This window comes from Megascapheus bottae, chromosome 14 (assembly GCF_031878675.1).
Source record: "Megascapheus bottae isolate mThoBot1 chromosome 14, mThoBot2.hap1, whole genome shotgun sequence".
In the NCBI taxonomy this organism is placed as follows: domain Eukaryota; kingdom Metazoa; phylum Chordata; class Mammalia; order Rodentia; family Geomyidae; genus Megascapheus; species Megascapheus bottae.
The window spans coordinates 33,465,376-33,481,737 of NC_143522.1; the positions used below are offsets into that span (position 1 = coordinate 33,465,376).

At 37.6% G+C, this 16,362-nt stretch overlaps 1 protein-coding gene across 1 annotated transcript in view; it reads right to left on the reverse strand.

Annotated features, from left to right (window-relative positions):
• The window catches only part of Tmem260 (transmembrane protein 260), a 58,464-nt gene that overhangs the window by 25,762 nt on the left and 16,340 nt on the right, over positions 1–16,362 (reverse strand). Inside the window, exons 4-8 of the mRNA XM_090344969.1 lie at positions 12,224–12,401; positions 9,910–10,023; positions 6,763–6,942; positions 4,799–4,839; positions 785–868 (exon numbers count right to left, since the gene is read on the reverse strand). Of these exons, the coding sequence (XP_090201095.1) occupies positions 785–868; positions 4,799–4,839; positions 6,763–6,942; positions 9,910–10,023; positions 12,224–12,401 (597 nt within the window). The remainder of the gene's footprint in view (positions 1–784; positions 869–4,798; positions 4,840–6,762; positions 6,943–9,909; positions 10,024–12,223; positions 12,402–16,362) is intronic.

Below are 16,362 nucleotides of genomic sequence, written 5' to 3' on the forward strand. Positions count from 1 at the left end.
GTGGTTTAGTATTAGCATCACTTGTAATAGTAGAAAAGTATAACAATTCTTTCACATTAGTCGTGAAGGACTGGTGAGGGATGTAGCTTAGTCACCGAGCACTTCCCCAGCATGTACAAAGCCCTGGGTTTGGTATTTAGCATTATCAATCCATCGGTAAAATTTTTACTATAGTCAATGGAAGGAATATATCATACAGTATCTTAAGGATTTTTTTTTTTAATATGGGAGAATGGTTTCTACATGAAGCTAAATGCTAAGCAAGGAAAACTATAAATATATGTATACTTATGTTCACACCAACAGATTAGGAAGCAAATGAATAAAAAACTAATGGGAATTAATAATTCTAAACTTCAAAGGCTTTTTTTTAACCATCAGAAAATTAAAATAGTTGCTTGGTTCTTTTGCAAATCAACATTTGCTTTACACCAGTGGTTTAGGACATCAAATGACTTATCTGTCTCAACTCTCATAAACTGGTCAAATGTTTGAAATTATTTATAATCAGAGGATAGAATAAAAGAGTAAGTAAGCAGTACATATTTGCCTTAATAGAATATAAAATAATACTGGCACCATTCTACAAGGAAATCTTTGAAATATTAATTTAAAAAAGTGGAGGTATGACTCATGCAGTGGAGCACCAGCCTCGAGTGAAAATGCCAAGTGAGGGTGTGAAACTCTGAATTCAAGCCTACCAGCACACATGCACACAAACCCACCCAACCCATTAATTCGCATTAATGAAAAAAATAGCAAAAGAAAAAATTGTATTACTCACTTTTTCACAGAACAAATATTAGCCCAGACTGCAAGGGCTTGGATATTGAATGAAAGCTCAGTCTTCATACTGGTTACTTGAGAACTGTAACATAAAAACTATCAGCTGAAAATATATTTGATGAATTTCAAAGAAAATGTTCTCTCTAGAAAAAAATCTGATTATGTGCTGACACCATTTTTATTTCTTTGCCAGTTGTGGGGCTTGAACTCAGGGCGGGAGCACTGTCCTTAGACTTTCCTCAAGGCTGGGGCTCTACCCTTGAGCCACAGTACCACTTCCAGCTTTTTTCTATGTATGTGGTGCAGAGGAATTGAACCCAGGTCTTCATGCATGCTAGGCAAGCACTGTACCACTAGGCCAAACTCCCGGCCCTACACTGACACGATTTTAAGGACTGTGATTAGAGTTTTAAATTACTTTGTCATCTTCTAAGTTAAAGGAAAAAATGCCATAGAAAGAATTATAGTTCTAAAGATGTTTTTCAAATGTTGGTTATCAACATATATAAATTAGAACAGAAACAGGACAAATAATTCTTCATTTTTTTTGCATTGGTATACAGAATAGGAGATCCCTGATTGCTCTGGTAAGAAGATGCTTGCAAGAACTTATGTTGGCAGTGTATATGTGGTGATCATTGAGATAAAAAATGAAGACGAAATTAAATCAGTTTTCTGAAGATCCAATCATAAAGGGAAAAAAGGGGCCTAGGGATTTCTATCATTCTTTTCTGGATTATCTTCTTCCTTAAGAAAGTCTCCTTGTCTACAGTACTTGGCTTGCAAAATGTTTAATCTCAGAGAAATTTATTTTCCTCTTCCCAATTACACTAAATCATTCTGTTAATTCATAAGAAATCTTCAAGTGCTGCCTAAGTCCTGATATTGTCACTGCTATAGCAGGTTTTCATTTCTAAAAAAAGAGAAAGAAGTTTATACACCTGTTGGCAGCCAGAGTGGAATCAAACTGTACCTTGATTTGCATCAGACAATGGCTTTATTGTCTTATTGTTTTCTGGCCTTATTCTGTTTAAATAACCTGAGATTTACCATATGAAGGTAACACCTGAAAGTTCCCTGGGTCTCAAGAAGGGAAGAGGCTGGAGTGAAAAATAAACGGAGCAGTCTTTACCTGGACTGCAGACATCCCGGACCCGGTGTGTCTGTCTCTCTTCTATTTCTTCCTAGTCCTTGCCCCCTATTTCAGGAACCCCAATCTGCGAACCCTGGTTTGCTGCCGGCTGGCCCCGGCATACACCATCTCAAGAAACTTCTCCCTACTGGCAATTTTACTGAAGAAAATGTGATGCCATAATTAAGGAAAACACACAATGTATACTTTACTAATGGAGACTCATCTTACCATGAGAAGCAATCCTGATTGAAATTGAAAAACTGATTCCAGCATGAGGCCTCTTTCTTCAAAAGAAATGGAGTCGGTCTTAAATTAATTCTTAGGGAACCTGTTGCTTAAATGAAAGCTCTAAAATATGGTCACTGCCTAAGGTTAGATTCAATAATTTCCTTGTACAGGATTGCAATTTAGAGATATGTATGAGTAAAGAATTTAATTTGCTTGACAGGAAAAGGGTAGATTATTTGGTCCCATCATGTTGAAGGATTTTCTTGTAGGTTAATTATAAACCACCTTTCTCAATATTCCTGTCCACCTGAAACAATTAAGAGTAGAAATTCTCTAATTCAGAGAGTATAGGGCTATGCCTCCAACCACGTGGGAAGAGTGACTCTGGCTTTCATTTAATCTCCTCCCCTCCTCCCCCAGCTAAAAACCTAACAGCCAGTATTTAACTTACGTTAAATAAATGACTGTTATGTGCAACTAATACCAGCTGGATATGTAGTCTAGGGTTACTCTTTGGGGATCCAGTGGAAGTTGCTAAAGGTAAAAAATATCACAATAATCCTGAATACTAACTCCAATGACCTTGGGAAGGCAGGTAGAAAAGAACAAGCAGTTACTCTTTCCACATGGGCTATGTGGGACACAGTCCACTCAAAACCACCAATGAAGAAGCTATGGCTTCTGCTACTCTTTCTCCCCAATGAAAAAAGAAAAAGGAATCATAAAAGTCTGAGACAGACATCCGAAGAAATACTTAAAATCTGCAAGGTACTGGTGGCTCATGCGGCCAGCTACTCAGGAGGCTGAGATCTGAGGATCGCGGTTCAAAGCCAGCCCAGGCAGGAAGGTCTATGCGTCTCGTCTCTAATTAACTATCACAAAGCTCCAAGTAGCGCTGTGGCTCCAGTAGTAATAGCGCTAGCCCTCAGCACAAAAGCTCCAGGACAGAGCCCAGCCACGAGGTTCAAGCCCAGGAAGGGTACACACACAACCAGTCAATCACTCGTTTGTAAGAACCATAAAAACGGTATTAGAATTACTGAAGACAGAAATATTTTCAAGATAGTATAAAGTAAAACCACAGGCTAATAAAAATAGTAAGAATCTATTTTTTTTTTGGTGCCAACATGAGAGCTGATTAAATGTATTGGGCACAAATCAGGGTCTTAAAAACAAAACTATAAAAAACTTAGAAAATTATAAAAAAGTGTAAACAGATTAATATAATAGTATGATCTCTCTCTCAGAAGTTAGTAGGTTGTTCAAATTTATTTATTCCTTAATCATGTTTTCTAAACTTTCTACAATGATGTATCTTTGTTTTTTCTGTCATGGGGCTTGAACTCTGGGACTGGGTGCTATCCCTGAGCTTTTCAGCTAATCCTAGATACCTCAGGGGGCTGAGATCTGAGAATTAAGGTTTGAAGCCAACTGGGGCAGACAAATCTGATGCCCTTAACTCCAGTTGACCAGAAAAAAAAATTCAGCACTGAAGCTCAAATAGTAGAGCTTCAGCTGTGAATGAAAAAGTAAGCACTGTGTGAGAGCTCAAAGTTCTGAGTTTAAGCCCTAGTACAGACACGAAAAGAAAAAAAGAAAAAGGGAGGGAGTGAAGGAAGAAGGAGGAGGAGGAGAGAAAGAAGAAAAAGAAAAGTAAGGAAGAAAGGAAAGGAAGGGAAAGGGGCAGGAAGAGAGGGAGGGAGGGAGGCAGGAATTGGAGAACCTGTGAGCTGCTTCAAATATCAAGTTGAACTATTCTTCTCATTGTTTCTTCAAATAGCTCTACAAATCTCAAAATGGCAATCAGAAAATCACTTTAGTGTTATTAAAAAAATTGTATTGGGCCAGGAGTACTTGCACAAAACCCTGGGTTTGATTCCTCGGTACCACATACACAGAAAAAGCCAGAAGTGGTGCTGTGGCTCAAGTGGTAGAGTGCTAGCCTTGAGAAAGCCCAAGGACAGTGCCCAGGCCCTGAGTTCAAAGCCCAGGACTGACATAAAAAATTATAGCCAGGCACTGTTGGTACATGCCTATAATCCCAGTAATTCAGGAGGCTGAGATTTGAAGATGACCATTTGAATCCAGCCTTAGCAGGAAAGTTTCTGAGATTCTAATCTCCAAATAAGGACCAAAAGGCCAGAAGTGGAGCTGAGGCTCAAGTCATAGAGCATTAGCCTTGAGCATAAAACCTCAGGGATAGCACTCAGGCCCTGAGTTCAAGCTCCACGACTGACATCAAAATTAATTAATTAATTATTTATAAAGCATTATAGTAGGTATTGCTATTTTAAGTTGATAGTATCTTCTCAAGTTGTTTTACACTGTATAAGTTTTAAATATTAAAAAATAAAAAACTACAACAAAAAAAATATACGACATTGAGTAATTCTATGAAACTGACACTTGAAACACTTCCCATTTCCTGTGTTCACTCTAGTAGCCTCGTATCTTTCTTCACTGTTGATGCATTGCTTACTGTATCTAACTAGATTCTGTTCAGGATCTAAAACCAATGTTACCTGTGGAGACAGACTTACTCTGGGCCATACTGGTTAACGGAGAGAAACTCAGAAAAATACCTACACATCATCAAAGACAGCACAGAGAAAATTTACCTGAAAATAACTCCCAATATTTCATACTTACAGTAATATCGTAGAAATACTGGCTCCAATTTCAGATTTGGCCTAAACATAAAAGAGAAAAGTTTATTTGCACAAGCACTCATATAAAGCTTTGCTGGATTGCTGTTTTCATGTTCTCAATTTAGAAGATACAAGTTTTAAATATAACTGTGCCATCTCTCTTTATATAAAGTCTTCAGAACTTCAGTGAAACCTTGGCCACCCTTTAAGGAAGAATTTTAGAAATAATTGGCTAGGTCAATTAAACTATGCCAAAAGAAATAACACATTAATGAATTATGAGGCTTTTTTTCTTGTATTTGTTATAGACTGTTCTTTTTAGGAGTTTGATTAGTTATTATGATATGATAGCCCATAATTTTTATAATTATATATAAACGATACACTTTAAATCTGAAAGGGCCCTTCCTCAATCTGTATTCCTATGTATTAACCAATATAAGAAAAGAAGAAACAAATCTAAAGTATCAAATATTCTATGCCCAAATGATGATCATTTTATTAAAGTTTTATTATGAAATATCTTGCAGATATTATATATAATATATATTTAAAGCAGGAGTTTTTAAAAAATCTGTAACTCACCATTCCCCTAAACAACCTTCATAGGTTCATTCCTATAATCTAAGCTACTCAGCAGGCTGAGACCTGAGGATCATGGTTTGAAGCCAGCCAGGTAGGAAAGCCCCTGAGATTTCTATCTCCAGCCAGAAGTTGTGCTGTGGCTCAAGTGGTAGAGCTTTAGCCTTGAGCACAGAAAGGCTCAGGGACAGAACCTGGGCTGAGTTCAAGCCCCAGGACCAACAAAAAAATAAAAATAAGAAATAAAAATAATTCTTTTTTTGGCAGTCATGGGGCTTGAACTCTGCGCCTGGGCCCTGTCCCTGAGCACTTCAGGTCAAGCTAGTACTCTACTACTTGAGCCACAGCGCCACCTAGGTTTTTGGTAGTTAATTGCAGGTAAAGAGTCTCAGACTTTAGTGCCTGGGCTGGGCATTAAACTGCAATGCTCAGATCTCAGCTGCCTGAGTAGCTAGGATTCCATACATGAGCCACCAATGCTCAGCTTAGCCTCTTCTTCTTTATGCCTAAAAGACAACTAGCTTGAACTTGGGGTTCATTATTCCCCTACTCTTCAGAAATATATAGCTCTCCTGCTCCTGCTACTTAGTTTCTGTGAGGTTTAGAATTCTGCAAAAATGGTATCATATATTATCAACTGTTTTGAGATTTACCTTAACCAAAACATAAAGCACAGACTCTGGAGGGGAAAACCAAATCCAACAACAGTCTCTATAAAAATCAAATCTCTCTCTTTCCTTTCTTTTTCCAGGTAGCCTATATCACAAGCACATTTAGAGCTTCTCCTGATATATACTTAGGGAAAGCAAGGTTTTTCAACATTTTGACAGAGAGACCTTAATTCTGAAACTAAACAGGTGCTGGTGGCTCATGCTTGTAACCCTAGCTAGTCAGGAGGCAGAGATCTGAGGATTGCAGTTCGAAGCTAGGCCAGCCATAAAGGTTGTGAGACTCTTCTCTCATGAATCAACTGAAAGCTGGAAGTGGAGCTGTGTGGCTCAAGTGGTACAGCACTATCCCTGATCAAAAGAGCTCAGGGATAGCAACCAGGCTTTGAGTTCAACAAGTAAATCTAAACACTAATGTGTGTAGACTTGTGTCTTCACAAGTACCAAAGCTAACTAGACAGAAAAGCTTCAATTGCAAGTTGCAGATTCCTTTTAATGCCTGGAATCCTCAAGTCTATTTGATCTACATATGCATAATGCTAGAGCTAATAATGGCTCTGAGTTTTCTGAGACATATATAGGAGGCCTCCTTCCAAAGGACAAGTTACACAAATAACTAAAGTGAAAAATCTAAACACTCATCAATCAAGATCCTCAAAGAACCTAGAGGTCTTTGCCACATATCTCCTTAGGAGTACTTTGTATGTAAGTTTACCAGGCTGAATGTTCCATATTCTTCCCTGAGAAAATGTGTCAGAAATCCTCGCAGTGTGGTCTGATCTCCCCAGGTCCAGCGAGCACGATTGATGTAGGATGAGATAGGAAGGTATATGTAAGGGAGCAAACCAGCGGCGAAGGACAGAGTCAACGTCAGCAAACAGCTCAGAGACAGTTCCTGCATCAGAGCACATTGTGTGGCAGAATAATGTTTATTTTAATCATCATCCTGGAACTTCAAGAACATATCCAGGGAAGCACCAAATGTGTTTGCTCAGAGCTGATCTCTCAATTTATATGAAGGCACTGCAGAATACTATGTTAAACCTTCTGATTACTGTGGATTACCAGAAAATTGAATTCGCCTGAACTACTTTCCCTGGCAGGTAAAATCTGAGTGAAGCAAATAAAGACTCGTGAGTGTCATGTTTATTGCATCTTTTGTATTTAAAACCATGTCATGACATACAGTATTGCACAGCTGAGATAACCCACTTGGAAGTGATTAGGTGTTGACTGGCTCATTTTGAGGACACTCCAATCTGTCCTAAAACTAATTCATTTCATTAGGAGTCAGCTTCAACTCTATACTTTATTACAATTATACATGGCCATATAATTCTTTCTATGATGGTTCTGAACATTTCATAAAAATATCTCATGCAAATAAAGTTAGCTTTAAAAGCAATTTCCCCCTTGAACTTAGACTAGGATGAATACTAAAGGAGATTTGTTTTATATAACAATGCCTCCATATGCATTATTTGGGATAATATATTTCTCACCTGGACATTTCTTTCTTTATTATTTTATTTTATTAAGTAGTTTTACAAGTCAAGTGAACAAAGCATTATGGCTGTTACCACTTCTATCTTTTTCTCTCATCTTGTCCAATCCCTTCCCTATTCTCAAGTTACCCTCAACTGTACATTTGCAAAATAAAGGACAATACTGACAAGGGTTTATAATGACTGAGTCCAAAAAGAATGTTAACTCTAGTATACTACGAAGAACCAAACACTGGTTGCTTGAATAACTGGGGAAAGGGTCTCTTATACACATAACTGAAAATCACCAATTTTTCTGTTAAAAAAACCAAATTTATCTGTGAAAATGATTATAAGAACCAAGGCTTGCATTCTCTAGAAGTAGAGGCAGCAACTGATTTACATTAGCATTTTCATATAAGCACTCTTAACTAAAAATAAAGTGTTTTCATTTGAGACCAGTCATGAGATACACAAAAACTATGGCATGAGAGGTCTAGGTGTGGCTGAGTGTTTGCCTTACATGCATGAAGCCCTGGGTTTGATCCTCGGTACCACATACACAGAAAAAGTCGGAAGTGGGGCTGTGGCTCAAGTGGTTGAGTGCTAGCCCTGAGAAAGTCCAAAGATAATGCCCAGGCCCCGAGTTCAAGCCCCAGGAATGTAAACACACACACACACACTCACTCACTCACTCACACATTCTTTTTAAAGCTTCCCTAATAGTTAAGTGAGCAGAGCAGTCAGGTTGAAACTGACCCAGGATTCTTCCTGGCTCTTCATTGGTAGACCTTAGTCTTCAGCCTCTGCTATTTAAATAATAGGAATGGAAGAGGAACATTGAAGAGTCATGGTTCCCAAAATTCTACCGTCTATCAGAAGCCCACAGAGAAATCTGGCAAACAGCCTTAAATTGTCAGCTGTGAGTCACACCTGAAAAGTGTGTAGTGCTTCCTTCACTAACTAACACAGAACACTACCTTTTTGCATCCTTCCTCAAGACTAAGTCCCTAGGATGTCTACTCAGATGAAGCTGTGTTGTCCACTGATTCAACAGAAAAATCCTTGCTGAGTATCCCCTCTTCTCTTTCATCCTCCTTCCTTTACCTCCCTACTCTTCTTTCACTGGCCTCAAACTCAACAAGCTTTCCAAATGCTCCAATTACAGACCTGCTCTACCGTAACCCAGCTATAGATATATATGTCTCCATTTCTTATCAAGGGCTTATTATATAAAAGATCCTATGAAGAACTTTCAGCATACACTATAAAAATCTCTACTAAAAACATGGCCTGGTAGGCTATTTAATGTCCCCTACATAAGGATTTACATGATTGACATCACAGAATTCATTTCCAAAATATAGTCGCTCTTTGTGTTTCTCTTCTATTTATTTTTAAATGATGGAATAAGAATGTGTTAATCTCCACATGACCCTTTTTAGCTTTGTTGTCACCACATTAAAAAAAAAACAAAAAAAAAAACCAATTATACAAAGCTTTGGTATAATGATTTCCTTATTTTTATATTATGTTTTAGGTGTTTTCTCTTGTAATTCTGACTACAATAGAAATAGCTAGGTACAATTAGCAAACAGTAAAATAACAAATAAATATAGCTAAGTTTATTCACAAATAAATAATAAAATAAAGTAAAATGACCTCAATACTAGCCTTGTAAGTGGACTCTCTACCCTCTAGAAGGAAGCTGTCAGAGTAAAAGGCACTTATCCTGCAGGAGTTCAGGTCTAAGTCAATTCTCTGCCCTTCTGTTTATCAAAATCTCTCAAATGCCTTACAAAGTAAATTTGCCTATTTTGCTTTTTAATTATTATGTTAATTAACAATATTTTTTCTTTATAGAAAGACAATACATAAAGTAGTATTTCTTAATTCTAGGGAAACAGATTCTAAGTAACACGGTAGTTATTTCTCAGATTTTCGTGAGTTCACACTGGCAACAATATTGTCTGTTGAGAGTGAAATCTGTAGCGTGTGGATAAAGCATAGGGCACCAAGCAGACACCAGAGTAAATGAATGAAGTATGACTGGTGTACCACTTTGAATCTCAGAACATGTAACAAAACTATTAAGGACATATGATACTGTTGCACAGCATCTCTTTGCCTATTATATTGAGATGCTGTCCAGAATCACAAAGACAATTATGAAACAGACCAGATGCTACTACAATCAATATTGCATAATTTTGTAAATCCTCTTTTAGTAGTCAATATTGTTAGAACCGTAGGCTATTTATGCTTTACATAAAACTCATGAAAAATTAAAGCCCTGAGTTTTCTGAAGACACAAATGCTAAGTTGAAACTAAATGAAATAGTACAAACTTCAATTTTTTATAAAAATCAAATGCTTACCTTCTCCTTTAGAAGTTGAAAGAGAATCCAAGGTATTATGCACAAAACATACAGTACTATTGTGTGCTGGTTACATAAACTAAGGCCACAACAGAAAGCACCAATATTTGCGATCTGAAAATAAATCATAGAAAAAACTACGTTAAAATTTCATCTAAAATTCTAAGTGGGTATAAAGGTAAAATTCCCACAATAGTAAAACATAACAGCCAAGCACTTATATGACAGACTGTGTTATAATAAACCTCAAGGACATTAGTAATCACACTTCAACAATCACTAGTATTTATCATTTATCATTAGTGTGTGTATCTATATGGTGCTACTAGGACTTGAAATAAAGGACCCTAGAGCCATCCCTTAACTTGTTCTTTTTTGGTCATTTGTGGGACTTGAACTCTGGGCCTAGGCATTGTCCTTGAGCTCTTCAGCTCAAGGCTACTAGCCCTACCCTTTAAGCCACATTGCCACTTCCAGTTTTCTGGTGATTAAATCGAGATAAGAGTCTCACAGATTTTTTAGTGTCTGGTCTGGCTTTGAACTACGGTCTTCAGCCTCCTGAATAGCCAGGATTACAGGTGTGAGCTGCCATGCCCGGCTTTCCCTTAACTTTTTTTCACTCAAGTTACCACTTGAGCCATACCTTTACTTCTAGCTTGGTGGCTGATTAGAGATAAAGAGTCTCATAGACTTTCTTATGGGGCATGGCTCTGAACCTATGATCCTCATATCTCAGCCCCCTAAGTAGCTAAGATTATAGGTGTGAGCAACTGGCATCTGGCACAGATCACATTTTTTTCTTTTGCCAGTCCTGGGGCTTGAGCTCAGTGCTTGGGCACTGTCCTAGGGCTTTTTCAAGGCTAGTGCTCTACCACTTGAGCCATAGCACTATTTCTGGCATTTTTCAGGTAAGCAGTACCGAAGAATTGAACCCAAGACTTAGTACATGCTAGGCATGCATTCTACCACGAGGCCATGCTCCTGGCCCCACCACTGTTTTTTGTTCATGTTTTCCATCAAAGACGTGCAGCATGAACTTAAATGACTACTTTCAAACTGACACTTAGAAAGTCTTTTAACCACCATGTAACTTCTGACATTGGCAATCTTATGTAATCTTATTCAAGTAAAATCTGTAACTAGAGTTGAATAATTCTGTTTATCCTATTAAGTAAATAAAACATCTTTTATTTAGAAATTGATTTTTTCCTCCATTGGGTTTTTACTTTTGTTGTTCATATTTGATAAAATTTCTCTCATTGACCAAGTCTAACAGGCTCTTCTGAGCACTCTTCTCAAGCAGTCCAGGTTTTGGAGCTCTCTGTTCATCTCTGCAATGCCCAATCTTGTCAATAACCCTAATATGTCCATTTGGCTAAGATATCTGATCACATTTTAAATCTTCTTCCTCTGGTGATGTGTGATCCTTGTGGTCGGCCCTCGGAAGTAACTGTTAATTCTGTTTAGCTTGAATATCCCGTTTGCCTGACATTTTCTCTCAGTAACTTGTCATCTACTAGTGTCTAGCCTGTTCCTTGGCTATAAATTCCTACTCTTCTTTGTGTTTGAAGTTGAGTCCGTTTTTCAACCCCATTACAGAACTCGTTTGCAATGCCCTTACATTACAACCTGAATGTCAGCTTGCACTCTAACAAATGGATTGATTTTTTTTAACATAATCCAGCAAAAAGGTTTTTTTAAAATAAAAGAAAAACTCTAACAGATTTAAGGGAACTACAAACAAACCAAGAGTCTTTGTTAACACAAGACTGCCTATGCTAAAATGATATGGCATTTTCCAGTTTGAAGACTCTAGGTCTCAGAAGATAGTCCTTTCCTCTTCAAATGATTTAAATAAGATTGTTTGCCTTAATTCATTGCAAATTCTTCTGAATGGCTCTGCCTTGACATTTGATGCTCTCCTTTTAAACTAATTCAGACTATTTTATAGTTAGTCAAGGTACCATAATATGCAATTTAAGGCGGTCTAACTAGAGCTTGGTACTTTATGGTAACACACACACAAAAGTGATGGCGAACGAACCCACCAGCCTGCCTTTCCCTGAGACTTCCAGAAGATTCCATATTGCTCTCATTCTCCAAATCACTTCTGAACTGATGGAGAAGTCTCACATTTCACAAGGGCTCTCCGGGTTCCATTCACAATAAAAGGACTGGGGACATTCTGTTAGCCCTCCTAGATTATCTTGACAGTAATCAGAATAAACAGTGTCTATAGCAAGTTCAGAAGAAACACAGTATCTGTCAAAAAATTAAAACAAAAAGTGATTTCACTTTGATCAAAATAGGTTACCTTTGATCTCTCCTTTGTAGTGGCTGCCTCCTCAAAATGTACAGTAAGAGCCATAAGCAGCCCCACAAACAGATTGTTTAAGCTGAAAACCTCTGCTGCAATGGACCACTGCCATGTTAGCCGAGAAAATGAAAACACCCCCGCAGCAAGGATTCCTCCAGCATATGAGCCAGAAAGCCTGCAAATACAGATAACATGAAATCTTCTTTTGCAACAAAAAAGACCGACTTTATTTTCCTTCTCACACACCGAACCAGCAGAAATTATGACAGCTACCCTGCACTTTCCCAGCACATTAGCTGGTTAGTATATTACTTTATGTAATAATTTTTTTTTACAGATTTTAATTATAAAGACCCCCATGGTAGACTATCAACAAACAAGTGAAAAAACCAACAAAATTTAGTTCTCAGACATAAACTTTAGAATTTAAGCCAGTTCAGAAAATCTGAAGAGCTAGTAGCTAGAGATAATAATCATGGCTTATTTTCTTGCTAGAGTCAAGAAGTAGGAGAGATGGTCTGGTGAAGATCAAAGTATGTTTAAATATAACTATTAATAACATGTATGTAGCTCACACCTATAATCTTAGCTAAGATCAGGAGGTTAAGATCAAGATGACTAAAGTTTGAAGCTAGCCTGCTTCAGGAAGTCCAGAGACTCCACCTCCAATTAACCAGCAAAAAGCTGGACTAGGAGCATGGCTCAAGTGGTACAGCATTGGCTGTGAACAAGCAATCTAGCCACAACTAAGAGTATTTGAGATCAATGAGATCAGGCCATAGTACTGGTATATGTGTCTACATGTGTGCATACAGACATACAGACACACACACACACACAAATTAGTAAAATACCTTTTTCAGAACATTCATTCTCATGTCTCACAGAATATTTGAATTCAGGTATTGCTTACCTTTACTTCCCAGCATAAAGTAAAGGATGTGATGGTCACAAATTTGAAGTTAAAAATGATTTACCCTCGCTACTATGGAGGCTAAAATCTGAGGATCATGGTTCAAAGCCAGCCCAATCAAGAAAGACCATGAGACTCTTATCTCCAATAAACTACTCAGGAAAGGCTGGAGGTGGCACTGTGGCTAAGTGGTAGAACACTAGCCTTGAACAAAAGAAGCTCAGAGACAGTGCCCAGGCCCTGACTTCAAGCCCCAGGTCAGGTACAAGGAAGGAAGGAAGGAAGGAAAGAAGGAAGGGAGGGAGGGAGGCAGGGAGGAAGGGAGGGAGGGAAGAAGATTCACATTTTAGGCCAGGGGCTGGTGGCTCATTCCTGTAGTCATATCTACCTACATAGAAGGCTGAAATCTGAGGATCATGGTTGGAAGCCAGTCCATGAGACTCTTATCTCCAATTCACCAACAAAAAAGTCAAAAGTGGAGCTGCAGGTCAAGTGGTAGCATGCTAGCCTTGAGCAAAAAAGCTCAGGGACAACACCTGGGCCCTGAGTTAAAAAAAACCAGCATGGGCACATGGACACACACACACCCCTCACATTTTAAACAGCGATGTGAATTTCAACATTAAAATTATCAAATGCTCTTAAATTTCTCATTCCAAAATGCCAAGAGCCATGCATTTCAGATCCATCAGAAATCTGGCTCTCAACTCAGATTCTCAAGTATGAAATTAAGAGAGATTTTAAATTAGTGAACTGGGATTAGGCTTCCAATAAACTAGATGCTACCCATTCATTAAATTACTAACATAATATCCAGCAATTAGTCGAGTGCCTCAAAATTCCCTGCTAACTTGACACCCCTAGTGCAATACTCCTGTTCTGGCTGTGTGTTGGAACAGAATGATCTTCTTGCTCTTTTTTTTCTCTTCTCTTCTCTGCCAGTCTTGGGGCTTGAACTTAGGGAATAGGCGTTATCCTTAAGCTTTCTCAAGGACAGCCCTCTACCACGTGAACCAACAGTACCGCTCCCAGCTTTTTCTGTGTATTTGGTACTGAGGAATCAAACGCAGGGCTTTGTGCATGTTAAGTAAGCACTACCACTAGGCCATGCTCTCAGCCCTTTCTGCTCTTTTCTAGTCATTCAAATCTCCCTATTTTCTCAAATTTCACTTCCCATTTCTAAGTGTAAGTAGTATTTAATTGTCTATCAACTTGGACATTATTTTAGAAATGGGAACCGCAAATGAACTTTATTTATATAGGAAACACACATAGTAAACAATAACTGAAAGAATGAATGAATCTTCCAGTCTTTCTAGCATTTTAAAAGAATTTTTTTTAGTTTCACCTGTCAATGTTTTGGAAAGTTGGCATACAATACAAGATTCATTCCTTTACTTAAAATGTAAATTAGGATCCTTAGAAAAATCTGAAACATCTTATCAAAACAAAAAATTTACTTAATAAAAAATCCACAAATACCTCTTTTCAAATAAAGAAATTGAGAAACAAAGACATTTAGTATATTTCCAAGGTCACATGGCAATTAACATACACGATAAGTTTGAATTCTATTTAAAAGGAAGTTTTGAAATCTAATTTTTTTGAAAGGCAAATTTGGCAAAGCTTAACATTCTCAAATAGTCAAAGAGAAGTGAGAAGAAAGTCTTGATGTAAATGAAGCCTCAAGGAGAGAAGTGGAGACTCACTCATGTACAGCGAGTTTTAAAACATGTTATTATGCTCAGGAAGACATCACTAAGTATTTGAACTGTTGACATTAATTACTGGAATTATGCTAACTGCTTTTTTCTGCTATTTCACAAGGTTTTAAAAATTAGAGTAAGGTGAAATTATTGACTTCAGTGATAAATTTCTTCAGTCACCTTAGACTTACTTAAGAGTTAGAACATTAGCATTCCATTAAAGATTAATCCCACATTGGCAAAATCTGAATCCCCATCATTCCCCACGTCAGGATGGCTTTGCAATAAATAATCTATGTGTTCTTTCACTTGACTTTCCTGTCAGAAATAATCTGAGGCTGTTGAGTAAAGTTACAGAACTGAAGGTAAGTAACTTATTGTAAAGTAAAAATAAGAATGGAGATCAAAACTATTCTCAACCTTTTTGGCATCAGAGAACTTGCTGCAGACGTGTAGGAGATTGTAACACAGTCTTTGTCAATACTCTCTGGGTGTTCAGGAGCATCTTCTTAGGTTTGGATTTATTTCCCTAAAGGCAAATGATGCTCTCTTTCTGGACTTAGCAGATATTTGTATGGTCTCCTTGAAGAAAGGTCTACTCAGATCCTTTGCCCAATTTTTAAACTGGATCGTTTGTCTTTTTACAATTGAAATATAGAATGCTTCCCAGCTTCCTTTTAATGTTTCTTTTCTGTTAAATACAGCTAAGTCAATTGCTTGCAACCAAAACTCCTAACTGAAAACTGCATTATTTGATTACATTTTCAGGGAAACTGTGAGGAAATTCTGAAAGTAACTGTGTGATCTTGTTAGTACTCTGGGAAAATGGAAGACACTGACGATTCCTAAAGAGCAGAAAGGTTTTTTGGTGTGCACTATACATAGAAAATGAAACATTTTGGATATCCCACCATTTACTATTTTTCATGAAATGGTGTACATAGGTTCTACTTGTATACATTTCTTCAATTTCATTATCACTTTGCAAGTCAAACTGAATTTTAACATACTACCTTTAAATCTTTGCTTTGTATGAAGATTCACAATCAGCATTTACTATATAAATTAGTGGATGAAGAAAAACAGAAGTGCTTGGACACATCTGTTTTGGTAGGGTGTGGATAATGATAAATGTTCAGTTGAGGTTAGGGATTGCAAAGATTTTGTGGACAGGATTAGGGTACATTGCTGTGAAGAGGTCTACAGAACCACCCATCATGCCTAGGGAGACCGGATACAGCCAGCCTTTGAGAGGAGGGGCAGACAAAACAGAGAGCTTAAATTGCATAGGAAGGAAGCAAAGTCGGTAGAGAACTGAGAGGGGAGATTTAAAAAAAAAAGAATGTAAAGAAAGCATGGAACATCAATGAAATAAGGAGAATGACAGCTAAAGTCATACCAGGGAGTAAGACAAAAATGGTTTGGGGAAGTTAATATCAAATTGTCACAGTAGAAGAGCAAAACTGTGTGTGGTTAAATAACCAAAAGTGTGACTAAGCAAAACTGGTTAAGCAGCT